The sequence below is a fragment of the Aulonocara stuartgranti genome (assembly GCF_965226115.1).
Source record: "Aulonocara stuartgranti genome assembly, chromosome: 20".
NCBI classification, from domain to species: domain Eukaryota; kingdom Metazoa; phylum Chordata; class Actinopteri; order Cichliformes; family Cichlidae; genus Aulonocara; species Aulonocara stuartgranti.
The window spans coordinates 27,248,108-27,275,250 of NC_138956.1; the positions used below are offsets into that span (position 1 = coordinate 27,248,108).

Here is a 27,143-nt window from a genome sequence, read left to right on the forward strand (position 1 = left end):
TTGGGTGAAAATGCCTTTTGGTGCCAGAGGAGAATGGTTCGACTGCTTTGAGTGGGAGGCAACAGCCACAAAAGTAACCACTTGTTACAACGAGGGTATGGGGAAGAGCATCTTTGGGCGGCAGAAGACCACACTGGGTGCCAATCCTCTGAGCTAAGATTAGGAAACTGGGGCTACAATACGCACATGACTCCATCCTCCCTTTTATCAAAGGTTCAGGTTGGGAGTGATGATGTAATGAATGGTGTGAGGGATGTAGTCTTGTCACACTTTGGGTCCGTTATTACCGAGTTCAGTGCCACAGCCCAAGTATTGCTGCGGTCTATCCCAGATCTTCCAATGGCTTCTGATGGCTGATAATGCGCCATATCACAAAGCTTCTTGAACATGACAATGACTTCAGTGTACTGAAATCAGGCGCCAGCTCTCAACCCAATAATTTTCCCACAAAGAATTACACCAGTTTAGCAAGAACGCAAGTCTAACTCAATACGAGTAATAATGGATTGGATTTATATAGCGCTTTTCAAGGCACCCAAAGCGCTTTACAATACCACTATTCATTCACTCTCACATTTACACACTGGTGGAGGCAAGCTACAGTTGTAGCCACAGCTGCCCTGGGGCAGACTGACAGAAGCGAGGCTGCCATATCGCCCCTCTGGCCAACACCAGTAGGCAAGTAGGGTAAAGTGTCTTGCCCAAGGACACAACGACCAGAACAGAGAGCCCAGGGATCGAATCGGCGACCTTCCGGTTACAGATGCGATTCCCAACCCCCTGAGCCACGGTCGCCCCCCTGGTGTATCTACCACAACGTGGCCTTTTGCCCTGTTTTCCAATAATGTACTTATGTTTCTTTTACAGTAGAATTGCCTTCAGATCGTTGGGTTTAAGGTATTGATAATAAACTTTCAGCACAGCAACACTTTGGTCACTTTCAGGCTGCTGTTCACACATTCTCATATTGAAACTACAGTACAGATTTCCTGTGGCGTAGTGTAGTTAGTGACACCTGTTGCAGTTACATTTTGGTCTTGGAACTGAAAAGAATTAACCTCACTGAGTCACACCAGCACATTTAAAAAAAGAAAGGCTAACAAAGATGTATAAGTAATAAGTATTTTATTTACTTTTCAGGCTTGAATATGTTTCATATGAAAGGCAAAATTAAGATGAATACTCTTCCTCTCCATATTTAGGCACATTACAGAAAGGCGGTTGTAAATGGAGCTGTCACTAACTAAACAGACAAGACTGGAGAAAAACAAAAATGCAAAACTCAAATTACAGTTAAGGGCTCTGTGCACCCACACAGGTGTTCTCGGTTATTCTGGCAGATTAGAGCTCATTACAGGTTGGCGGGAGTACGTTTTGTCTCGACAGAAGTGAACAGTACAGTCGGGGGCATGTCAGTCAAACGTGGTCTGCAGAGGCTCACACGGTGCAGAGAAGCAAAGTGACAGCACCTGTGTGGGTGTACCATGGCTGTGCAGGTGATTTATGCCCAGCGGGGCAGGTGAAAGACGTGGCTTCAATGTGATGTGTACACAGATCGAGGCACATAGACATTAGCAGACAGTTCAGCAATGAGAGCAATGCAGCATTGGAGGGTGAGCTCTTATCCATCGGAGAAATAAATGTTACACGGAGGAGCTTTGGGATTAGTATGGGGGTGCAAATGCAACATTTGTCTTTTTCTTTGAGACCTCAAGTATTCACTCCTGACCCTGCCTTTACCTCTAATCATAGCATATGGCTTAGGTGTGCCCCAGTGACTGAACACTGAGCAAGAATATTGAGCTTACATCATATAGTCACCACGTACAAGCAAAGAAAACACTGTTTCGAGTACAAACCTAGAAAGATAACACCATAAGTGCTCCTTCTGGGTTCAATGAAGGCGCAGATTACCTTTGTCATCCATGACTAAGCTACAGAAAAAAACAAAGAAAAATTCAAGCTTTAACTCTGCCTGTTCATGTCAATCTTGCTCTTACCCCAGAATCACAGGAAAGAACATCTCCCTGAACTTAATGCACAAGGGAGGTCCTGATCCACCAGCTGGACAAACGTTCACAATAATGAAATGTAGCATTCTGCATTCGCTTCGATCCATCAGTCAGTGTTTTGCACAAAGCCTCCATTTCTTTCCCTCTTGTTTTGTTTGCACATTTCATTACAAATAAAACCAAGGGCAGTGGCAATTTAATTACCTCTTAGGCAGTGTAATCCTCACTGGATTCTGGAAGCAGCATGTAGCTATGACAAAGCTGCCCAAAAATACCACAACAGCACAAACACGAACGGTCCTTTATGTCGCTGTGGCCCAGTGATGGGTACCAGATGGCACGATTACTTTATTCCCAACACTGGCAACTCAACCCTTCTCACTCAACCACTGCTGGTCAATACAGATTTCCTTTTTAACTAAAAAACAAAACAAAACAAGAAACAAAGAATATCTAAAACTGTTTGGTTACAGTAAAACACTTTCTTAGAACCATTTGAATACATATTTGTTGTAATCAAAACACACTTTCTTTAATATGAACTGTCCCCGATCTGTGGCCATTACGCCAAGAGATAATGTGAACAAATTAAAATGCTCAGAATAAAGTGGCCAGACATAGTTTTACGACGTGAAATCTGAGTTCAAAGGAGTATCCACTGCTTCATAAATCCTGGCAACAAAGGGCTGCATAGTTAAAAGGGTAACTATTACAATCATCATAATTACAGTAATCATGGCGCACTGACAAATTTAAAACATTTACAGTGTTCCCTGTAAATTAATCTAATTAGATTATTTTTATAGTAGTTTGAGGCACACATTCATGTCCCTCATATGAAGTCTGACTGCGACTGTAAATAATAACCACTGCTGAGGGGAGTGAACAGGATAATGTTTTGGCTGTAACCCACAGCCCTGTGACTCGTCCCTCTGAGTGACAGGACATCTGTAAATATGGCCTGTAACACATTGGTAGTACAAGTAAGAAGTGGAAGGAAAAAAAAAATAAAAAGCACATTTCTCACAATAAGACCTTTTTTTTTTTTGGCTTAACGTTTATCCCTGGTCCTGCTTCATCACACAGTGAGGTGTTGGATTCCCAGGACATGTCTCAATGTGTCACACTGGCTTGTAAATGCGTGTGAAACGCAGCAAACACGGAATGATGTGCACTTTTTGTTTTTCCTGGAATGTAGGTTAGAAATAAGTGTGTATATGTGCAGGCATAACATATGATCTGCTCTCTCACTGCTCCAAACACAAACAGGAAAAAAAAAAAAAACATAAAATAAAAATTTAATATCACTCCAAGTTTAGGGTAGGAGATATGCTGGAGGCACACTATTTCCTCTGCAAAAAACCCCCGAAAAAACCCCCCAAAACAAAAGAAGAGAATTTTTTTTAAAGCAGTGAGAGCCCTCATGTTTTACACATGTACATAAAAAAAGAAATCACATTATGAATGTTTAAAGGTTTAAATAATCGTAATAATTAAAAACATAGAGACAGGAGCTCTTTGAGAGCAGGTGAGCTGGTGCTGTTCTCTGGCCAACAGCACAGCAGGAATAAATATATATGTGTATATATACATATACATATATATATATATTCATATTCGCCAAATAGAGAAGAGCAAAGAAACTTAACTGGAAACAGTTTCAAACTGATACCTTCTATAACTGTCCCCTTTCTTCATCTTAGCCTTCAAACTAAGCAGCTGTGCACACTGAAAACACGAGAGATTACAAACAGTCAGGCCAGAGCTGGAACTTTTTCAGTCTTGCTTTTTGTTCTACTGTGAATGTCGTTTCTTCTTCTTGCCCACAGCGGTCAGCTTCCTCTTAGTGACCCCCCCTCGCCCCTCTAATGTCCGAGTATGCTCCCTTCACCTTCTCGTCTGGCAAGTGGTGAAGAGAGGCTGGGCAGCAGGCAGGGAGGGGCAGAGACAGAAAGACAGTGTGGGAGAGAGAGAGAGAGAGAGAGGGGGGGGGGGGGGTTGGGCGAATGGAGGGAGAGAGAGCTGCCTGAAATGTAGGCCAAAGCGGTGGTGGGCGTTTCCATGGAAACTGTTCACAGCAGTCAGTGACATCATCGGTACGGGGGAGAGGCGACTGGGTGGTGGGGATGGGGAGGAGGAAGGGGGGGTTGCAACAGAAATGCGTCCTGATTGGCTTGGACTTAGACACGGTTCTCCACTCTGGTCCTCCGCGGGATCCTGAAGTGAAGACAAAGACAGGATAATGTCTGTAATCTTCTACACGTCCAAAACACTCTGGACAGGCATCTAACACCACAAAGAGAGACACACCACACACACACACACACACCTTCTGTTTTGCGCGTCCATGTCCAGCAGTGTCTCCTGGGACACCCTGAAGTCATCTATGGGGGACTGGTAGCGGGATTCAAAAGAGCCTTCCCTCCCTCTGTAGGCCATGGCCTGGGCTGGAGACTGAGGCAAAGGAGACATGCTGGAGGACGTTGAGGAGACTGAGCTCAGCTCCCCAAAACGCTCCCGCACTGACTGAGCTGTTGCCGACACTGATGAGGCCCCGACTGCAGCGAATGGGCTGAGAACCTCACCGTTTTCATCCTGAAATAAAAAACAAAACAAAGGAGTAAACACTAGTGGTTCTCTGTATAATCAAAGATGAGCTTAAAGTCTTGCATTTATAATTTTGTCAGGTCATTCAAGAACATAAGATGAACTATAAAGGCAAAAGTAAATGGGAAGAAAAGCTGGGGAGGGATTAAGAAATAATTTGAGGGAGGCAGCTACAGACAAAGAACATACAAGCACTTAACTCAGACAAGCAGAAGTGTTTTTTAAAAGGACTCATTTTTCCAAATCTGTGCTTTATATTGATGCTCGAGATAAAAGCAGTAGAGTCCCCTGCAACAATGTCCACTAATAGCAAATTCTGGGACCGCTAATGAAGCATTAGCTTTAAACAAAAATAATTGCGTTCACCTTTCGTACACAGAAACATCAGTCCACTGTACTGAGAGGCCCAAGGGAGATATTTTTTCATACATGGAAGCCTTTTATGGCCCATTTGGGTGTTTTGCACCATTCACTATCTGACGAATCTCATTGCAGACCTGCCGGCTAATGTGTGACTATACATTTGGTGGTTTGTTTTTGTTTTTTTGTTTGTGGCTGCTCGTATTTCAATTGTGCGATCCCACCCGAAGCTCAGTCAGCCTGGGGTGGTGGGCTGAGTTAAACGAAGGGTTATGTTTGTATACACACGGTGTGATGGGGTCGGGGCTCATGGTTTAAGTGTTAAAATAGTGATGCATTTCTTCTTCTTTTAATGTCACTGCCCTTACATTTTTGCACCAGCTAGTAGCTAATTGTTTTTCATACAAATCATGTAATTCAGAAACATGTACAGTATACTATCACTACTAAGACATGAGGTACACTCACCCCTGCTTTTAAAGTAAGAATCAAAAAAAGAGGCTGTCCTGTGGTATTATTAACATACAGGAAATTAAACACGATGGAAATTAAAACCTAGGTTAGATGCAAAAAGTAAAAGCACTCTCATGTTTGTTCAGTAACTGTACAGCTACATGTTCACCTAGCTTTACATAAAGTCATGAAACAGGGTAGGAGTACGTTTACCTCGATCCAAAGGTAACGAAATCTGTGTAAAGCTCATTTGACTATTTGTTCTTCCATAAAAAAAATTTAAATTTTTTAAAAAGCAGAAAATAAATAAAATAAAAAAATCAAGATCTGGCTTTCACAGCACTCATTACTAATTTGTCAGCAATATGTCTGCTTGGCCTTCTTCAAGTTGTGTCTGCATGTTTTTGAGTGGTTTGTTGACAGTACAAACATTGTGGAGCTCACCCTTCCTCTGGTTATGTCCATGTGGACTAACAGAGAAGCTAACTCCAGGTCCTCGTTGTAGCTGTTCGTCAGAGGTACTGACCGGTAACCTATAAAGACAGAAGCAAAAGATTTATTTATTTATTTTTTATTAGTGGTCTGCAAAAAGATCCATCCATCCATTTTTTGCCAATTGGGGAGGCAGTCACACACACACCACCTCCTCCAGGTCTTCTGGGGAGATACCCTAACTAGTCAGATATGTGAAACTCCTCAGCTGGCTCCTTTGAATATGAAAGAGTAGCGGCCTTCTCTATGGAAGATATCTGCCACACTACAGGGAGTGCAGAATTATTAGGCAAGTTGTATTTTTGAGGAATAATTTTATTATTGAACAACAACCATGTTCTCAATGAACCCAAAAATCTCATTAATATCAAAGCTGAATGTTTTTGGAAGTAGTTTTTAGTTTTAGCTATTTTAGGGGGATATCTGTGTGTGCAGGTGACTATTACTGTGCATAATTATTAGGCAACTTAACAAAAAACAAATATATACCCATTTCAATTATTTATTTTTACCAGTGAAACCAATATAACATCTCCACATTCACAAATATACATTTCTGACATTCAAAAACAAAACAAAAACAAATCAGCGACCAATATAGCCACCTTTCTTTGCAAGGACACTCAAAAGCCTGCCATCCATGGATTCTGTCAGTGTTTTGATCTGTTCACCATCAACATTGCGTGCAGCAGCAACCACAGCCTCCCAGACACTGTTCAGAGAGGTGTACTGTTTTCCCTCCTTGTAAATCTCACATTTGATGATGGACCACAGGTTCTCAATGGGGTTCAGATCAGGTGAACAAGGTGGCCATGTCATTAGTTTTTCTTCTTTTATACCCTTTCTTGCCAGCCACGCTGTGGAGTACTTGGACGCGTGTGATGGAGCATTGTCCTGCATGAAGATCATGTTTTTCTTGAAGGATGCAGACTTCTTCCTGTACCACTGCTTGAAGAAGGTGTCTTCCAGAAACTGGCAGTAGGACTGGGAGTTGAGCTTGACTCCATCCTCAACCCGAAAAGGCCCCACAAGCTCATCTTTGATGATACCAGCCCAAACCAGTACTCTACCTCCACCTTGCTGGCGTCCGAGTCGGACTGGAGCTCTCTGCCCTTTACCAATCCAGCCACGGGCCCATCCATCTGGCCCATCAAGACTCACTCTCATTTCATCAGTCCATAAAACCTTAGGAAAACCAGTCTTGAGATATTTCTTGGCCCAGTCTTGACGTTTCAGCTTGTGTGTCTTGTTCAGTGGTGGTCGTCTTTCAGCCTTTCTTACCTTGGCCATGTCTCTGAGTATTGCACACCTTGTGCTTTTGGGCACTCCAGTGATGTTGCAGCTCTGAAATATGGCCAAACTGGTGGCAAGTGGCATCTTGGCGGCTGCACGCTTGACTTTTCTCAGTTCATGGGCAGTTATTTTGCGCCTTGGTTTTTCCACACGCTTCTTGCGACCCTGTTGACTATTTTGAATGAAACGCTTGATTGTTCGATGATCACGCTTCAGAAGCTTTGCAATTTTGAGACTGCTGCATCCCTCTGCAAGATATCTCACTATTTTTGACTTTTCTGAGCCTGTCAAGTCCTTCTTTTGACCCATTTTGCCAAAGGAAAGGACGTTGCCTAATAATTATCAGGGCTCTAGAGTGCGACCAATTTGGTCGCAAATGCGACCAAATTTTTCAGTGGTGCGGCTAAAAAAAATTAATTTGGTTGCACCTGTGCGACCAACTGTTCGGGTAGCAAAAAAAAAAAAAAAAAAAAAATATCTGCAACCTTCCCTGTGGTCAACAACAGACACACATTATGCCCCTATCGTGGACTAAACCAATCAGAGATAGTAAGGGGCGGGACCTCTCTGATTGGCCGTGGTCCAGTTGAAAGTGCAGGTGGATAGATGGAGGTGAGTAGCTTGAATAAAGCGATATCAATTAATTAAATCCTGAATCGACTTTTAAATATAACTGTGTTTTGTCATAAACGCCAGATTCTCAGATTAAAGCTCACAAAACCATTTCAACAACAACCAAACAGCAGATGAGAGCAGGTACACGCACTCCACACACAGACGTAAACACAGAATGGACCGACGCATCAGAATCAACTTTGTCTTTCTCGGCTTTCTCACCTGACGGCCCGTAGACGGACACGCTGTCGGAGCTTAGCGATCCTGATGCGTCCGGTCCGCGCTGTGTTTACGTCTTTTTGCGCTGAACCAAAATTCACCGAGCCAGCAGCAAAAGAAGCAGCAAACTGCGCTTCACATTTGGTCAGTGTCATCATGAATTTTGCTGTTTTGCTTCCACGACTATTAAAATCACACTTCATGCACAGCTAGCTCTCTCTCTATCTCTCTCTGTACTTCAAGAACAGTTTCCCGTCTCCAATCTCTGTTTTCTGTTTTATTCATTCGCTTATTGCCCACCAGTCTACCGTTGTTTACAGCGCTGTCGGCTGCTGTCTTTTTCTTTTCTTTTTTTCACTTAAATGACCTCGGACAAGAAAGCCTATTTTTTCTGTTGTTCAATACTGAAGAAATTTAAACTTTATATGCAGAACATTGTAGAATATTTTTAAGGTTATCTGCTATAAAAAGCCAGACCAGGAAAATCTCCTTCATGTTTTTCTGTGTTTTATTCTCAGTTTCACACAAAGGCATCTGCTGTGATGTTCACAATTCTGATGAAGTCAGTACTGATAAATGATCAGAATTATAATATTTCTGACTGTCTGAGGCTAAGTTGAATCGAATCGGGACTTTGAAAACCGGAATTGAAGGGATTATAGAAATCAGTGATGATACCCAGCCCTAGTGAGCAGCCTAGGCACGACAGAAGTGGATGTAGCTGTAATAGGAAAAGAACTATTGCTAACTTTTCTGTTAAGGCCTGATCCTTCTGAAATTCATAGCCAGTGCTCTGACACGGTGTCATCAATCTTTGAATGCTGAAAAAGCACAGTGTATCCAGAAAAACACATTATATTATATCAATTATTATAAAATTTGTGTGCGCCTAACTTTTGTGCCGGCACGCCTAACTTTTTAAAGTTAGGCGTGCCGGCACGCCCATGGCAAAAAGTTAGTCTAGAGCCCGGATTATGCACACCTGATATAGGGTGTTGATGTCATTAGACCACACCCCTTCTGATTACAGAGATGCACATCACCTAATATGCTTAATTGGTAGTAGGCTTTCGAGTCTATACAGCTTGGAGTAAGACAACATGCATGAAGAGGATGATGTGGACAAAATACTCATTTGCCTAATAATTCTGCACTCCCTGTATAGAAGAAGCTAATTTCCAGTGCTTGCATTGGTCACTACCAAAGCTCATGCCTGTAAGTGAGCAGATAAATGTAGATCGACTGGTAAAACTCACTTTTACACTCAATCCCCCGCTCTACTCACCCCTCACCTCAAACAAGACCCCGAGATACTTAAAGTCAGCAACAAAACATGTAAAAACTATTTACAGACATGTTGAAGGCGTACCTGTCTTTAGCCCGTGAATGGGGAACGTAGCCTGAGCCAGGAAGTTTTGGTCGTTGAACATGTCGATCTCATACACCACAAAACGCAGAAAGGCAAAAGCAGAGTTGCACACGGTGAACTGGAATGTCTTTCTCGGCCAAGTGGGATTGAGACCATTATCAGCTACAGAAGAAAAGAAATATTGAAAATGTAAAGGGTGTATTCTCAATTCTCTAACATTTGTGCAATTATATTTCCCTTGTAACAGCAGTATAAAGACTTCTGTAATTAGCTGCTAGATAAAGGTTGCACCTCTACATTACACGGAAATAAAACCCTTTCCAGGACAAAAAAAAAAAAAAAGAGAGTATGTCATTAACAGAAAATTATTTTTCCTTGGCTCGCTGCCCTTTCTGTAGAACCAGAGAGCAGTGAGGAAAAAACAGCAGAAGGAAATGCCAAATGTGTTAAAATTTTGAGTTTATGTTTATGTATTTATATTTAAAAGATAAATATGAGCTGGGCTTACATCAGAATCTGCCATCTAAAGTAACAGAAGTTATCTGATGACCTAGTTTTGAATAAGTGCCAAATTCAAAGGGGTGATGAACTTCACTGATAAAATGATTGACATTTAAAAAGTGTGTGTACAACCAGTACAGGCAAATAAGTATAAATGGGAACAAATGCTGCTAGAGCCCACAGTACAATATGCCGATATACCACTTTTTAGTAATATACTGAAAAAAAAGTCGTTATAAGTATAGATTACATTTCTTAAATTTGTACTAAAGTAAATCCTGTCCTTACTCACTGATGGGAATTTTAGAGAATAAAGTATAGGTTGCAGTAAAATTTCCCAGTATCCACATCAAAGTATGTAGCAAACAAAATCTATGCATTAAACCATCAAAACATTAAAAAAAAAAAAAAGTGTTTCTTCTGTCATAACGACCTGATGAGAGCTGTGCGAGTTTCAATGTTTTCCCTTTGTATTCCCACACATGGCACAGTTGTTTGTATAACTTCCTGTTTTTCCTCAGACCATACAGGAAATTACACGAGGAAAATATATCCAGTAAACAGCAACTGCTTTTTTTTTTTCTTCCTCCCCAGTTTTGGCAGGGCCTGTCTTTACTGGCAGAGGAACTCGTGTTTAAATAAGAGCAGCTTCACCTTCAGAGTCTGTTTTTTGCTTGGCGCTGTCGTACTCCGCTCCGCACACCTCGATCTCAATCAGAGGGCAAACGATGCCACGTCCATGCTTGGGCAGATGCCGGGAGCCCAAGACCTTCAGAGGACAAAAAGCGATTACGTCTTTGGAATTTTTGTTTACATTAACATGTTGCTACACACAAACACACAATGCTTTTCCATCAGTGACATCTTATAATGTGTTTTTCTGCTCAATTGCTAACTGAGTGTTTGAACTACAGGTTGAACTCCTCCTTTAAACATGTGTAATTAAAAGCATGACTATGAGCAGTGTTTGCAGTACACCATTGGAAGCAGTCAGTGAGTCTCACAGTGAAGAAACAACAATGAGCTTCCTGACTTGATTTCTAAACAAGTTCATGAATGTTTATTCATAATTTATGAAAAGTGAGTTACCTTTAATCAAAAAATATTATTACATCTGCAACTAAAGGGGAATGTATTTATATGTAAATTGCAGCAATTGGTTGCTAGGTTTTGTAAAGTACCTCGGTTACCTCTCCGAGCTGTGTTACAATCACTGCTGCTGCTCCAGTGGGCAACTACAATCACACTGTTAACAAAACACCACCTGTCAGTTTCAGCTTGTCTGTCTCCATAACCACCACCCGCTTCATTTATCCCAAAGAGATGAAGGGCAGACTCGTTTCTGCACATCTGCATCACACCCGAAAGCAGAAAAATCCAGTCCTCAGTCTACTGTACCTCAATCTCTAGACTGACTTGCTCCACACCCCGTAGTGTTTGTCTGTCAAAGGGATCAAAGTTGTCGTCCCTCATGATGGGCGGCTGAAGGACGTAGCCACTTCTTCCGTTCAGCATGAACAGGGCCTGGTTCATCTGCATGGGCTTGTCTGCAGGGAGGGAAAGAGGAAGGAATAGAAGGAAAAAAATGTAAAAAACACGTAAACAAATGAAATGTACTGTCTGTCTTCCAGCTTTGCTCTCAGAAGGGAAGAGAAGATACCTCCTGTCTGGAAGTTAAGTGCTACCAGCTGAGATCCGCAGAGCCACATGGGGAGCGGGTCATAGTTAGAAGAGTCTAATCTCTGGCCTCTGGGGTAGATCCTGGACAGCTGCAGCCGATTGTACTGCAGGAACTTCTTCCCCTTGATTTTGTTGACGTATTTCTCTGCCTTGGTTTCAGGGAAGGATGACATATCCCGGAAACAGGCTCGCTCTGTGCCAATCTCTAAAAAAAAAAAAGCGACGACAAAAGAGAAATGTGACCCCATCTGCATTTGGTGTTTTTCTTTTTATTATGTGTGCAGGTGAGTGAGTGCACATAGTTCTTACTTTCTTCATCAAATGGCACAGGCCTACAGTAGATGACAAGGTCAGATAATTCCAGTGCAATCTTCTTCCTCCTTTCCATCATCTTCCCCTCTTCTATCTGGCCACAGACATGGCACAAGTATAAATATAGTAGTACCAACAGTGAGGCACATCACTGCTCAGCTTAAACCCAAAGTGTGAGTGCATTTCATGTGAAGCATATTATTTCTGTATATTTACCTTGGCCTCTGAGGTCAAGGTGACCTCACGGATCTTGAACACCCATTCCTTGAGCTCTTCTTGCGTGTTTGCAGCGATGTCGAGCGGTATGCCTATCCGCACAGGGGTATTCTGTGTCAGGGTGAAAACATAAGGCCTGCTGCCTTTCCCTTCGGTACGAACATCTGAAGAGAAAAAAAAAGAAAAAAGTTAGAAAAAGGGAACCAATAAATGGAAGTAATGACGGTTTTAAAAAAGTAAATAAATGAGGCTGGTGCTGAAATCATGGACATACTAGACTAACAGACCATAAGCAAAGGAAGAAAACATGGTGGAGAAGAACCACCTGAGAAGAGCCCAAGATGACAAATCCATAGCAATTATTGTAAACCATCTGTATCATCCAGTATTAGACAATAAGTGATAACATTCAGCAAGGAGTTATTTTTAAAGAATGAAAGGATTATATAAAACCAAATAATCCCTTTTAGAATATAGTTGGGTTTTTTTTTAATTAAAACATTCATGTTTTTGTAAATGAATGCAATTACTTTCTGAGCATTTTTAGCTCATCTTTCATACTACCACTAGATGGTGCCAACGAGCCACCCAGATGGACAAACGGACTCAGGTTAACAATGCAAGGCAGCATGTGCCAGACCTAATAGGGGTGTACTGACAAGGCTGCAGGATGTCAATAACATATCAAATGCAAATCGGAGAGAAAAGCAACAGTAATAATAAAAACAGAGAAGACTTATTAAACTAAGAGGCTGATAATGGAGAAAAATAACAATAAAGAGAGTGATGACTAGGGCCGGGGTGACGTGTCGACGTAATCGATTACGCCGACGCGTCGTCACTTTCAAAACAGACATGGCGGCAGTGAGTAGCGGCAACACGAGTGAGGCAGCCGCAGTCGACTTAAATCATTCCACCCGAACACGCAGTTCTACAGTATGGGGATATTTTAACAGAAAAGGAAGCACGACGGCTATGCACTTTGCACATTTCATTTCTTGTTAAATGCTATCTCTAATATAAGATTGTACTACTACAACTTTATTTTGCAATTTTTTTATTAAAAGGTGTTGAAATGAAGAAATTTGTGTTTTCATTGAGATACATAAATTAGTAAATGTGAAATTGCTATACAAGTCAAATAATGCGGAAATAATCGATAATCAAATCCAATCAAAACAGAATCGGATTGAAAAATTAATCGGTAGATTCATCGATTAGGAAAATAATCATTTTGCCCAGCCCTAGTGATGACTGTGTCCTACAATTAAATTTATTTTTAAAAGCAGTTAGTAGGGGTTTACTGCTCTCAAGGTGACTTGCTACAGGAAGCGAAGGTGCTACTTACTAATCTGACAGGCAGACACATCAAGACTTCCTCTCAGCATATCTCCAAGAGGACTGTTTTCTGTCATCTCCTGTTGACAGAAAACAGAGCACATATGTATCTTTGTAAATGAAGACATGAATGACCTCACTGTGGTGGGAGAAGGTGTACTCATTTCTCTTTAAATAAATACAAAAAAATGTGCTTGAGTAAGCATCTCGTTTTAAGGGTTTGATCCTCACAGTTCTATCAGGCTCGGCTGCTGACGGACTGATCTCCTCCACGTAGTTTGCCGGAAACCACATCTGCTTCTTTCCTCCACAGTCACCCTTCCACCTGAAAGAAGAAGAGGCGGGAGGGGTAAAGAGACAAGGGATGTGGTTTGTAAATATTTAGAAGCCTTTCATATTTAGAAAATGATCCCAGGACAGCTAAGAGAATTTTAAATGTGTCATTCACAAATTTACCGTAGTTCTCTAATGCTAAGCACGTATTTGCAGTCTAAATTAATAATTAAGAGCTACTTCCTGAATGGATTTGATGCCACTCACTTACCATCCCCCTTCCTGTTTTTCCACATTAGAGATGATAGCATTCTTAGTGAAGGAAAGCTCATCGTCTCTCTGGGCTTTATACTCATACATGGCTCGCACCGTGCACTGAAAGACAGCACACAAGGTTACGTCATGTTTACATGTCCAAGTGTTGATGTTGCAGATCTCAGCTAACTGTCGATTTCTCCATCCTGCACTCTTACCTTAAATGTTGGCATTTGATTAGCCTCCACATAAAAGCCTGGATTCCTTCCCTCATACAGTGACCCGTAGTCTGGCTCCTATTGGGCAATACATTATGAGTTTGTTTTTCTTTTTGCTAGGCTGGTGGTGATTTCACCACAGAATGAAACTAGCATAATGCCATGAAACAATACAGCATTTTTCACTGGCCAGACGTTTCCTTTGTAGACTGTATAATGTGGTACTTACAGCAGTGCCTATCTTCTCCAGTGTGTCCTCGTTGATGGGATAGCGTAGTTTCATTTTACGGTACAAAGGGTGCTTCTCATAGTAGCTAATAAGATCTACAAGGCTGTCAAACTCTGAGGTGCCCAGCACCACGGTCTGACCCTCCTGCTGCACACGACAGTGCTTTATTTTACCCTCGGCTCTGTGAAGAAACCCAAAGAGAGAACTCTGCTAAATAACAATGATACAAGGCATTTATGTGCATGTACACTCAATATGCTGATCATCTAAGATTTAAACTGGCAACTAAGTTACCTGAATGAAATGGCAAAGGAGTTGGGCTCTGCCCTTTTCCTGACTAGAAAAGCCCCATCGCGAGGAACCCTCATCAACATGTTCTCTGCATGGCTCCTGGAGAGGTTGGCGTGGTACCACCTGCGACAAACAAAAACAAAAATATGATGCACATCACGTAATAAATTCAGCACTTTCTCAGTAATCTTTGAAAATGCATATGTGTACTCACTCTTTGCTCTCGTGAGCATTGGTCTGAGGTACCGGCTCAGTCAGCTTCATCTCAAATTCGTTACAGCGCAGCGCCACCTGCTGGTAGTGGGTAATCAGAGCAAAGAGCGTGTCAAATACCAGGTTGTCAGTCAGGTAGAACTTTGGGCTGCCTGCCTCCTGACGAGAGTGGATGCGACAGTGCTGCACCCGCCCCGAGCGCCTGTTGCAGAGATGGGAGGCATGGAGAGAGAGAGAGAGAGAGAGAGAGAGATAGAGAGAGATACAATGAAAGGTCAGTTTTTCTTCCAGTTTGATAAACAAGTTAAGAACACGTGAACTCTTGTTCATCTTTAACAAACTGCCTTGTGATACCATCTCTACATTGTTCCCATAGCTTGCAGGTAAATAACAGAGACTGATCTGTCCTGCCCTCCTTTCACAAAGAGCTCATAATATCAGACAGATCACACGCCACACTGTGACTGATCTGCCAGTGCAACACTTAAATTTGGTTATATTTTAGTGGCACGTGCTAGTTTTCTACATACAAGTTAAAGTTTCCTATACTTAAAAGTGATTTCCCCTAAATTACCGTTTCCACCCTGAAATCCAATAGATGTTTTTTTAAATACAAAATATGTGTACTTACCAGAAAGACAAGGTGTAGTCTCCGACAAAAGTCTCGCTCTCCCGAACTAGGAAGGAGCCATCAGGAGCTCCAGTCTCCAGGCAGTACTCAGACAGCAGCCTCTCGGCTATCTGCCGTCCATCCCGCCCAGCACCAAGCTTTCCATGAAACCATTTCTCTGTCACATGTTGATCCATACCATAGGACACCTGGGAAGATTCAAGATGTGTTCACTTTATGTGTATCTACATACTTTATCTCTAAATAAGAGCCTCCCACAGACCTCTAAATATTAAAATTGCATCAAATTCCGAACAATGCGAACAAATGTTCACGCTCAAAAATTATTTCTGTACTTCAGCAGCAGGTCAGACCTACTAACCTCTCTGTGCTCCTCCTCATCATCGTTTCCCGGGTTACTGGAGGTCTCTTCTGAGTAGTAGATCTTACTGCTGGTCAGAACAAAAAAATGAGGGTACCACTCCTGGGATGAAGGGAGAGAAATGAGACAGATTGTTAGTTCAAATAGCTGGATCAAATATTTACAAGATCCATGTGTTACAGTGCAAAGTGGCACAAGATGATACAGAATAAGAACTTGATATCCCAAGGAAAAAATGCTGATAAAGCATGTCTGAGTTATAATTGTAAGTGTAAGAGATGATAAAGGAAGACTGCAACATAATTTGTCTTAACTTGATTTTTCATGTTTTTACTGATAAACACCACATAAAGCATATGTGATACAGAAGCTAGTTTTTCTTTTCTGACCATTTCTGCCCAAAAATTCTTTCTCGTGCAGGATTCAGAAACTATTTATACACTGAACATGCTTACATGGTTAATGGGATCTTCCAGGTACAGGATGCCATTTTTAATGGAGTTGCTGATATCATTCTCTGAGTAGGGAGTGGTGGTGGACACCTCCTCATAGGCACTGCCTTCTGCGAGCTTCTTATGCTGCATCAGATAAGAGGAGAAGGACAGACAGAGTAAGGTTACTAATCCCCACCCCCCAAAAATCAAAAGATTTCTCATGACTCCAAGAGGCTCTGACCTTGATGAGGATCTTCCTCTTGAGCTGATTGGGTGAGGGCAGCCCATCTGCTGCGATATCCACTGCCTTGGTTAGAAGCATGTCTCCAAACACCTTCTTAAAGTGAGTGGCCATATTCCTCTGCTGCACAATACTACAGTGGTCCTCTATGGACAGGATGATGGGATATCTGTAAAAGGGACCACCGATTCAACCTCAGAGGAGTGGCAAATCCAAGGAAACCCCTTGTTTAACTTTGTTCTGATGTGACTTTTATTTTCTCACAGTGATGTCACTGTGGCCTGCCTACAGTGTTTCTACATTAGTGTGTGCCCGTCATCTCTTTATCTTCACCATCTCTTAGCTTGTTAATCACCACATCCCCACTGACAGTCATAAAAAGAGAAGAAAACAAAACAAAACAAGAATAGCGCGTTGTCATGCACACTCACTCAGATGTGACAAAGGCGTGCTCTTTGATGGTGGTCAAGACATCAGAAAACTTGATTTTGGTTGTAAGGGTGTGCCCATGGTAGATGACTGGCATTCCCTCAGGGCCATCCCAGCAGTCCACTGAAGAAAAAAAAAAAAAACATAGACACATGCATGTAACATCATTTTATCTTTTATCCTTTAAGGATAAAGAAAATCAACAGATGTGTGTGAGTGACGAGACAATTGCAGGATCTGTATGTTTCAAGGCAAACAAGATCTACAACAAACAAGTCTTATTTATAGAAACCTGCCTGACAAGGGTTTGCTGAAAAGCAATATCGGGAACGGTTGCATAAGTATTTGCATGTGAGGACCTGGTTAAGGGTGTATTAGCTGGGCTTAAAAGTCGAGCTGTGAAGGATAAGAAAGTGGGTAAAAGTTAATTAGTTGGTTAAAAGTCAAGCAGTGGTGATTTACTACTCGTGGGTAAACCGTACACCTTCCAGTGTGTGTGTGTGTGTGTGTGTGTGTGTGTGTGTGTGTGTGTGTGTGTGTGTGTGTGTGTGTGTGTGTTCCTACATTCAATACAGCGACAGCCCATCCTCAGACAGCGTGCGTATGCCTCCAAGGACGATTCACTGGAAAACTGGTCTCCTGTCAGGTAGCTAAAAATAAGCACACATTGTCAAGTACGTACACAAAACACACAGCCACACAGGATTAACATGTCAGGGAGTGTCTTAACACACGAACACACTTTTTATGGTGATTACATAAATAAATCAATACAGTCATATCAAAAGGGCTCGTTCTCCTCTGTTGACCGGATAAATACTTCTTACTCATTCAGTCAGTCAATTCAAGCCTAATCAAAGCAACATGGGAAACTTTCATTCCGTTGCTCCAATGAGCATTGTTTCACATTTAGTACAGAATTACTTGCGCCGACTTTCACACACTTTTCAATGGGAGGAAAAATACATTTTCCTGCAAAATAAACGCCTGATCTCATTCGGGAAAGAGATTGTTAAATAATACACTTTTATCTGATGTGTGAAGCCAGTTCAAAAGACCTCTTTTTGGGCAGAGGTTTCAAGAACTCCAGCATTCCCAGGGCCCAATTAAAGCAGGCAAACCAGACACATGCATAAATGCCCTTCATGCTTACGTGTTGTGCGAAGAGGAGATCCAGTAGTGAGACAGGGGGTTGTTCATATTCTCAGGACACACTTGGTCCAGGGAGGAATCCCAGATGGTGTTCTCTTTGGAGAACAGGTATGTGAGGAACTACACAAGAGAGAATGAGGAGCAGTGAAAAGTGGGAAGAATTGCAGACCCTAGCAATATACCGACGTGGCACTGAAATGATAATGATCAGATTCTTAAAAACATCTGACCTAAATACTCAGGAATCAGGGCACCGTTGCTTAAGGCATTTAAGAAGTGGCTCAACACCTGTTTGTATGCACAGGCATGCACTAGAGCCCCCAAGGAGAGGCGAACTGCCAAGTTCTGATCCAGCCTTTGGACTGTGAGAACTGTTGAGTTTGTGTTTCCACCAAAATTATTGTTATTTTTATGTTACTGGTGAAAAGGTCTATCTTGGTTTCAATATAATTCTAAATTCCAAGATATAAAGTAAAAAAACAAAACAAATACAAAACCTAAACATTTCACTGCACGATCCCATCTATCCTGTAAGCAGGTACACCTTGCAAATATACATTTTTCTGGCACATTTCCTAATGCTTAAACAACACAAATGCTCTAAACCAACGGTCTCCAACCTTTTTTGCGCCACGGACCGGTTTATGCCCGACAATATTTTCACGGACCGGCCTTTAAGGTGTCGCGGATAAATACAACAAAATAAAAGTAGTACCGGTACCGAAAACAAAGAAGATTTATTCATAACACACGTGAAAAGACCCAGGAAAACCGAGTTAACGATAAAAACGATAACAAAAAACCCTGAAAACTATACATTTCACACCTGAGCCTCTACTCTCGCGGCCCGGTACCAAACGACTCACGGACCGGTACCGGTCCGAGGCCCGGGGGTTGGGGACCGCTGCTCTAAACCACAGGGCAGTCAACTTGTACACATGCTAACAAGTAGGAAAAGTACAAGATAAAGTACTAAGATAAATGTTTCATGTCAAAATAATATGAATGCTTCTAAAAAAAAACACTGACCATGCACAACTGCCAACATGAATAAATTACAAAAACTAAGAAAAACTGAGATGGAACATCTGGGGAACATGTGGGGTTCAAAATGTCATAATTATTGTCATAATTGCTTAATCCAGATTCTTAGATTTAACTTGTGTATTAAACACATAATGACATTGGATTCCATAATCAGCAAATAAAAACATCACATTAGAGTAGGATTTGTACATATCAGATTCCCATTAAACTTCAACTATAATAATTTCCATGTAGTGATAATATTTAAAATAAAGTATCTATTTTTTTTAACTATTCATGGGCTTTTCTTTGCACATAATCAAGGCCTGGGCACCAGTGACCTAACATCCTCTGGCACGAAGACACAGCATCACCTCCTGCAGGCTCGCTTGTCCCACTTTCCTCTTTTATTCATGATTTACGGTGACCACAAAAATCATCCTTCGCTTTCTGCAGAACTGTCATGCCGCACTACACTCAACCTTTTATATCTGTGTAGGAGGAGGTGCTTCAGGGCCAAGATCATGGCCAGTCATGTTAATTTCTGAGCATCTCCCTCCCACACTAACAACACAGGGGGGAAATCGGAAAACATAACCTATGAAAACATGGTACATTTTTCCGTTAGTGAGCGAAGACCCAGAAAAAAAACACAAGAACACAAGTGAGAAAAGGGGGGAAAAGAAAGAGTGAGGCATCGAGGTGCGCATACCTCGTCTTGCTGGAAATAAGGCTGCTCCACTTCCCTCAGGGGGTCTTTCAGGTAGCCGAACATAAACTCTTGCACTTTGTTGTTATCTGTGGCCCACATCTCCTGCAACAGCAAACACAAACATGCATTAGAGCATGGAAAGAAAACAAATCGGCAATAAAGTATGTAAATGTCCAACAACCGAGAGAATACCTTTTGAGACTCCAAGAGGAAGCTCTTGAAGTCCTCCAGGGAAATCCTCTGTTCTGGTCTATCAATGAACCTGATAGAAAAAGTACTGGTTAATTTCAGCAAACAACCGTGATGCAAGAGAAAACATCACTGTATGTGTGTGCGTTTTGTATGCCTACCTTTGAAGAAATGGGATTTCCATCTAAAAGATAGTAAAGAGACAAAAAACATTTAAAGTAATTAATCAAAGCGCTGCACTTTCAGTGTTAGACATCCTGTGAGGTGGGGGAGGGCACTGAGGTTATCCATTTTATCTGACCCCTGCTTGCCTGCCTTCTTATCTGTGTGTGTGTGTGTGTGTTTGTGTGTCCTAATGGCTTCCACCAGAGAGGTTTGGTGGGTTTTTAGCTGGTGCATATTGATCTTGAAGCCATTTGAGGACGGACAGATGGGAGATGAAGTGAGCCTTGGCAGAGCATCAGATGGGGTGCTAGGGGGATGAAAGCACAGGGACTATCTGTGGATACATAAAAAGACTGCACTTACGTTTTTCTGGGCATCAAACATGAGACTACGATAAAGCTGCGCAAACTGGCTGAAGGACACGTCTCCATTCCTCATCTCCGAGTCCTATAAAAGAAGCAGAGAATCAGAAAGAAAACTGAAATGACTGTTAACGGCAAATCATAAATCTTTAGCCTCAAACAACATCATCGTGAAAGGGAAGTTGGCGGGGAGATGGAGTGGGAAGGAGGTTTGTGATAAGAAAAGTAAGCAGCAAGAGGTTACCGGAAGTTTCTCTCGGAGGAACCTCATGTTGGGCACCCTGTAGTTGACCTGGCTCAGCATGCTCTTCAGATCCTTACAGGATATCCTAAACACGTTTTGTTGAAAAATAAAACAAACACGGATAAGCATGTGCAACATGTGCAAACACTTCTACTTGTAGATACTATTGTGAGGCAGAAATGCCATTTTGAGTTTACAGATGGGCTGAAACCTTGTAAACAGACACCCTGCATGTTCTGTTGAGTGGTTTGGGCTTCACTTCTGCTACACAGCTTGGAATTTTGGCCAGAAACGACAATACACGGCGCACACACAGTAACAAAGGCCTGTCAGGGATGTAACAGACAAACATCTCTGTACATCTCCTCTCCATTCTCTGCAGTCTGTTTCCTGCTGCAGGAAGAGTTGTTGGTGTGCGGCTGAGGGGTTAGTTCCCTTACTACACCTCAACTGAGCTCTCTCAAAGACACCTACCAGCCAGTTGCAGCAAGTCTATGTGCTCTTAGATGAAAGGGCACACAACTGGTGTAGCAAACAATTGAGTTACATCTTATAACATCCATTTCTTGTGAGGGCGATCTGATTAACTCTGCAGCTGATATCCTTTGACCGAGTTTAGTTACCTGTCTTCTCTGTTGCGATCGACTGCGTAGAACTGCTTACGTAACCACCTTAAAATTAAGGAAAAGAAAGAAAGACTTAAGCGATTTCTTGCATACAGAAAACAGATAATGCCGTCTATTTACACAAACTTTGAGTTCAGATTTACCGCTCGATCTGAAGAGGTGTTGGAGACTTCAATGTGTCAGTCACAAGCGAGGTTAACCCTTGCACCCACATGGTCATCTCTTCATCAGATGTTGCTGTAGCAAAAACAGCTGACCTAAATAACTCAATTCTGTCACAGGCTAAAAATACAAGAAGCCTAGCAACAAACAAAATGTGAAGATTTGATTTATCAATGGTACTAATGATCTTATTGAGGTACAATGGTAACAGGCTACTTCTTGTCAATGTGTAAGCAGTCCTTCTCTGAGCATACCTGCCAGGCTGAGTGATTTAAGGCGAAACTCTGTGCCGTACAGAATAACAAAGCAGTGGGCCTGATCGAGCCGTGCTGCAGAGTCCTCCACATAGCGATCAAAGTCCCGAGATTTCTGTCCAGAACGGATCTCCTTGATTTCTCGAATATCAACTGTAGATACAGACAGATATGTAATAGTTAGCAAAACACAAAGCTGCAGGTTCCCAACACATGACACGGTAATATTCTGGTGTGAATATGGTGCGCAAAACTTATATGCAATGATATGTTAATAATCAAAATAACAGTATCTGGCACAAAACTGCAGACTTAGCTCCAAGCTCTCCTTGTTTTCTAATTCCATTTCATGTAGGAAACATGAAACACTTCAGTACTAACCCTAACAGTCTAACATACAAAAAATAAAAACATTGTGCAAGTACCTGCAGCCCCTCTGACCACATAAAACAATGAAGCTGAGGCGGTGACCCAAACCACATTCAAGTATAGATCAAAAACCACCAATTAGTAAGCAATGGGGAGAGGGCAGTTTTTTTGTTGTTGTTTGGGTTGTTTTTTTTAGAAGCTACTGGTCAGGTCTAAATGATTGAGATTTCAAATATAAATATACATGACAAATATATCACAGTATGTACCTACCTGTGCTCGTAAGTGCAGGCTGTTAAGTGTGCGTGTTTAAACATTTAAACAATATATGATCGGAACTATGATCATGCTAACGTTTTCACACAACGGCTTCACGGTTTATCTGTAGACATGACAAATGAGGGAAAAAAAAAAAAAAAAAGACCAGATATAATTTTATCTCAACTCCATAAACAATCATTGAGAAACTTTACAAGTGTGTGGGCTGCAAAGTAGCACAGCGGGTTCCTATCAGTGTTACATTAACTGCAGTTCAAGACCTACAGCAGGGACTCTCTTACTAAGCACACACACACACACACACAGACACACACTTCTTTCAGCTCCTGCTCCTCTTCCTGCCCCTGAACCACACATCCTGTGCCTTTGTCGCCTACACACCACATCTGTGCTTGCGTATAGGTGAGCATGTGCATGTTCTTTTCTCAAGCATAAAAATGTCTTCTCACAGAATTTCACCAAACTGTGCTCTAATCATATATCATATCTCCGTTTACTTAACCCGCCACACGGGCCAGCAGACTTCCGTTTAGACTGAAGCACTTCTGACAGGCTGATCTGTTAGACAACACTTTTAGTCATTTGTGTCAAAATATTTGGAGCTTGCCTCAGACAGATGCAGGAAAGAAAGAGATAGCCAGAGGTGTAACCTTACCAAAAGAGATGAGAGGAGGTATCCTGCAAAACACTACCACACTTCCTTCTGTGCTGTGCCCTGTCTTCCAACATTTTTCATACCCAAGCAAAAGTATTGTCAGTAAAAATATGACAGCCTGATGTTTAAACTTTGGCCAATGTAAAGTTTATCCCCTTCCCCCAATTTCCTTTTTGTTTGTTGTTGTTGTTGTTTTACTTTAAATAAGCCAATGTTATGATATTGTGAAAAAGCAAACGATCAAAAAGAACATTTCTGTTTTTCATCTAAAATGTCAAACTTCTACTGTTTCACACACAATGTCAGGATGTTCTTCTTTTCCATTTTTATACAACTGAAAATACTGTGAACCAAAAATAAAATATAGGAAGAAGGCCCAACTTTCTGACATTTCACATACATTTACTAAGAAAATTAAAAGAAAGAATATCACAAATAAAACAAATCAAAAGTAACTGTCAGCTTTAGTGTTGCTATAAAGCCTAAAATATTGGATTGGATGGGTAAAGACATAAGCATGATTATTACTGAACTGCATTCAACCAGCGACTCAAAATCTTGAGATTAAGAATCGCTTCTGTGACAGTGTCCTTTTCCCAGGTAGCCCATATTTTTCAACTCTGCATGGGTTCAAATTGCACACCTTCTTGCAGTGTTTACAACTGAACCACGGTGGTGTCAAAAGTCAATACGTTCACAATTCGCTTAGAATTTCATGGCAACTGAAAACGTCACACTCGGCCACGCAGACTTAAGAGTTTTGACTGATAATCATGTTCACAATGTCAGCAAAGGACCATTGAGCAATTATTTTGCTAAATATTCTAAGTGAGAAAATATAAAGATGACTATAGAATAAATAAAAACATATGGGTATGCAATATGAACTTGACACTGTAGGATCTTTCTTGCATATGGGGCACATCCACAAATTACCTGGACTGCATATTTTATATTTTTAACCTTAAATAGCCAGAAATAAATCTGTGAGGTAAGCCCCAGATTCATCTTTTTAACTATTAAGCAGATCAATCGTGTTTATATGCACCATCCATTCTAAAGCAAGAAAAAAAACCCTGAACATTTCCAAGTGACTATGCGGCCTATGTTGTGACAATGTTTCACTGCACACTTCCACATCAGCTGATCCATGTGAGCTTCACTGACAGCATATGGGATCAACTTCAGCAGAAGACTTTTCCTCTGACAAACATCTGACAAGCCGCTAAAAGGGTTCAGTTCCCCTTTCCAACAATCTCTAAATGGAACGAGTCTGCTGTTGAGTTCTGCTTGTTTTCCAGCAACAGCCTGCTCTTTACAACGTTTTCATACAGACAATCAATCTGAAAGCAGTTTCTGATTAAGTAACAGCGTTGCTGCCTGAGGGCTAATGTCTCAGTATTTTGTTGAAAATGTTCTTACATATAAACTACGGCCAGATCCAAACGAGTAACACAAACACACACAAAAAAAGGTGGGTCAGTTAGAAATGACATCACGTCTGAGGTGTTACAGTGTATGCACGTCCTTTGCGGGAGGTATGGAAAAAGCACATCAGAAGGACGACAGTTTTCACACGTGTGTGCAAGTTAATTCCACCCGCTGGTTATGTAACTTAACATAAACAACCCAAAGACTTCTTCATTCTCAAAAAAGGATTTCCAGGCTACAGGTGAGAACATTTATTGGTACTGCTGCTGAAAAGGAACTCCTCCAATGTCGTGGTGCGTGTTAAAACAGTATGTGGTTTGAATTATTGTCAAAACTGCTCACCGACGTATCATAACAACAACGACGACAACACAGTTCTAAATCCTGTCTACACCTGAACACGCCTCACATTCCTGCACCATTCAAATTAAAAGGTTGTCAATGAATCCTTTCATTGTAGATGAATCTGCCAATTATTGCCCCAATGACAGTGTAAAATCTCAGGGCAGCAGTGGAAAATACCCATCCTAGTTTCCCCAGAGTCCAAATTTCAATATCTAATTTTGTCACGATCAGAGTCCACAGCCCAAAGATATTGAGTTAGCAGTCATATTAAGCAAACAACAATGTTTACAGTAGAAAAATCTATAAACATATTTGAGGAATTTTTGTTAAAAGACATAAATTTTTAAAAGACATAAAAAAGACATTTTTTTTTATTTTTTTTTTATTCCTATTTATTCTATTTATCCCCTTCGTATATTTTATTTATATTGTCTCTGTATTTATATATATGTGTGTGTGTATAACTCTGTAACTTCTGTCGGTGCTGTGCTTTTTTGGAAATCGAATTTCCCAGAGGAACCCACCCGAGGGATTAATAAAGTTCTATCTTATCTTATCTCTCTTATCTTATCTTACTATCAAAATAGATGTGGCTTCTTTTCTTGTGCTCATCTAGAATTACAGCTCTTATTCAAATGCCATGAATTTGACCGTTTCTGCATTTATGTGAACTGCCCCTCTGTGACTGAGCAGATCAATGCAACAGTAGATGTAGAAAGTAACTCGTGTCATTACAATGCAACAGTTCAGTGATATCCAGTAGAGTGCAAAACAAATCTGTGAAAAATATCCCTAAAAGACCAAAAAACTCGAGTTATCCATGTATTCAGTGCACTGTATTGTCAGTGAGTATTATCACAATTTTTCAACTTTTGAATAGTCTGTAAATTCACTCAGTTAGCTCTCCGATTCTCTTGCAGTCTGCCATCGTCGCTTTCCGAGCTGCTTCTTCCTCAACGCAAGCCGGTTAACAACATTCATTTTAACCTCTTTTATTTGCTCAATGTCAACATGAAGAGTCAAGAAATTGTGGCTCTAGCTAAGGAATCCATTTAGATTGGCAGGATGCGCAAGAAGTTTAATTCGCATAGCCATTTTAGCGTTGCTGTAAGCTTTGGAGAAAAACTAAAGGACAGACGCTTGTCAGTTTTTAAAGGTTAAAAAGAATGAAACAATAAAAAATAAAATCACATACTCTGATAATATAGGCTTAGGGGTCAGAGTACTGACTGAGGCCTCACAGGGTTAAATAAAAAAAATTGATTCTGTTGCTAGTGTATTGATAACACCATAGGAGGAAGCGGATGTGGTATACTGCAGCATCGATTTTATCCCAAACCTAGGAGCAGTTGCAGCACGGCATCATTATGTAGTGTTTATAAAGGGGAAAAAAGTCTCATATTCAAACTCACGATGTGTCAGTCATTACTTAGCAAGTTTATATGCATTTGTCCTGGAATTAATATTACACTGCAGCTTGCATTTCTACAAGACTTTGCCCACGAGTTGAATTTCATGCTTACTGCTGACCATTTATCCTTGCGTGGTTCACACTACATGTGAGAAGTGTTTAATAAAATATGTAATGTTTATATTTAATTTTATCAGTGTCTGAGCTGTGATGTGAGATAGATATATATATAGAGACACACACACATTTACATATTCTAAACCAAAAATCTGGGGGGGCTTTTCTGTAATGTTTGCAATAAACTGTTCATTATTGTCCATAATATACATAAAAACTTAATGTCCAACTATACACTTACAGATTTAGAGAAGATTTTCTCAACATTCAACTGAGCAAAAGTGGAAAGGATGTAGAACTTCTAATGAACACCACACCAGGCTTATCAAGATGCAACAAATTTACCCACAGTGGTTTTCTTCAACCAGAGATAAACTGGATGACAGAAACATTTCTACAGTATGTTATTAAATATAACCTGCTAAACAGTGCAGCTAGCCTGTGACGCTGTGTTTGAAGATGAGCAATTTAATGTTGCCCAACGCCACGGCAAAAAGGAAGGACATTAAAGATTTTTCATATCAGGACATAATAAATTACTATTTAGTCTTTACCAGGTCTTACAATTAGGTAAATAGAACTTCAGATGAATAACAAAATAA

The 27,143-nt window shown here is 41.1% G+C and overlaps 1 protein-coding gene across 1 annotated transcript in view; it reads right to left on the minus strand.

Moving 5' to 3' along the window:
- Positions 1-1,108: 1,108 nt before the first annotated feature.
- The window catches only part of plcg1 (phospholipase C, gamma 1), a 31,216-nt gene continuing 5,181 nt past the window's right edge, over positions 1,109-27,143 (minus strand). Inside the window, exons 3-33 of the mRNA XM_082518341.1 lie at positions 21,935-22,087; positions 21,662-21,755; positions 21,516-21,563; positions 20,893-20,977; positions 20,650-20,733; positions 20,283-20,305; positions 20,125-20,194; positions 19,933-20,034; positions 18,196-18,314; positions 17,607-17,692; positions 17,045-17,165; positions 16,614-16,782; positions 16,394-16,516; positions 15,939-16,040; positions 15,578-15,765; positions 14,948-15,148; positions 14,737-14,856; positions 14,443-14,623; positions 14,214-14,291; positions 14,012-14,115; positions 13,699-13,792; positions 13,478-13,547; positions 12,130-12,293; positions 11,911-12,007; positions 11,582-11,806; positions 11,320-11,468; positions 10,576-10,690; positions 9,421-9,582; positions 5,877-5,965; positions 4,342-4,607; positions 1,109-4,229 (exon numbers count right to left, since the gene is read on the minus strand). Coding sequence (XP_082374467.1) covers positions 4,193-4,229; positions 4,342-4,607; positions 5,877-5,965; positions 9,421-9,582; positions 10,576-10,690; positions 11,320-11,468; positions 11,582-11,806; positions 11,911-12,007; positions 12,130-12,293; positions 13,478-13,547; positions 13,699-13,792; positions 14,012-14,115; positions 14,214-14,291; positions 14,443-14,623; positions 14,737-14,856; positions 14,948-15,148; positions 15,578-15,765; positions 15,939-16,040; positions 16,394-16,516; positions 16,614-16,782; positions 17,045-17,165; positions 17,607-17,692; positions 18,196-18,314; positions 19,933-20,034; positions 20,125-20,194; positions 20,283-20,305; positions 20,650-20,733; positions 20,893-20,977; positions 21,516-21,563; positions 21,662-21,755; positions 21,935-22,087 — 3,719 coding nt within the window. The 3' untranslated portion in view covers positions 1,109-4,192. The remainder of the gene's footprint in view (positions 4,230-4,341; positions 4,608-5,876; positions 5,966-9,420; positions 9,583-10,575; positions 10,691-11,319; positions 11,469-11,581; positions 11,807-11,910; positions 12,008-12,129; positions 12,294-13,477; positions 13,548-13,698; positions 13,793-14,011; positions 14,116-14,213; positions 14,292-14,442; positions 14,624-14,736; positions 14,857-14,947; positions 15,149-15,577; positions 15,766-15,938; positions 16,041-16,393; positions 16,517-16,613; positions 16,783-17,044; positions 17,166-17,606; positions 17,693-18,195; positions 18,315-19,932; positions 20,035-20,124; positions 20,195-20,282; positions 20,306-20,649; positions 20,734-20,892; positions 20,978-21,515; positions 21,564-21,661; positions 21,756-21,934; positions 22,088-27,143) is intronic.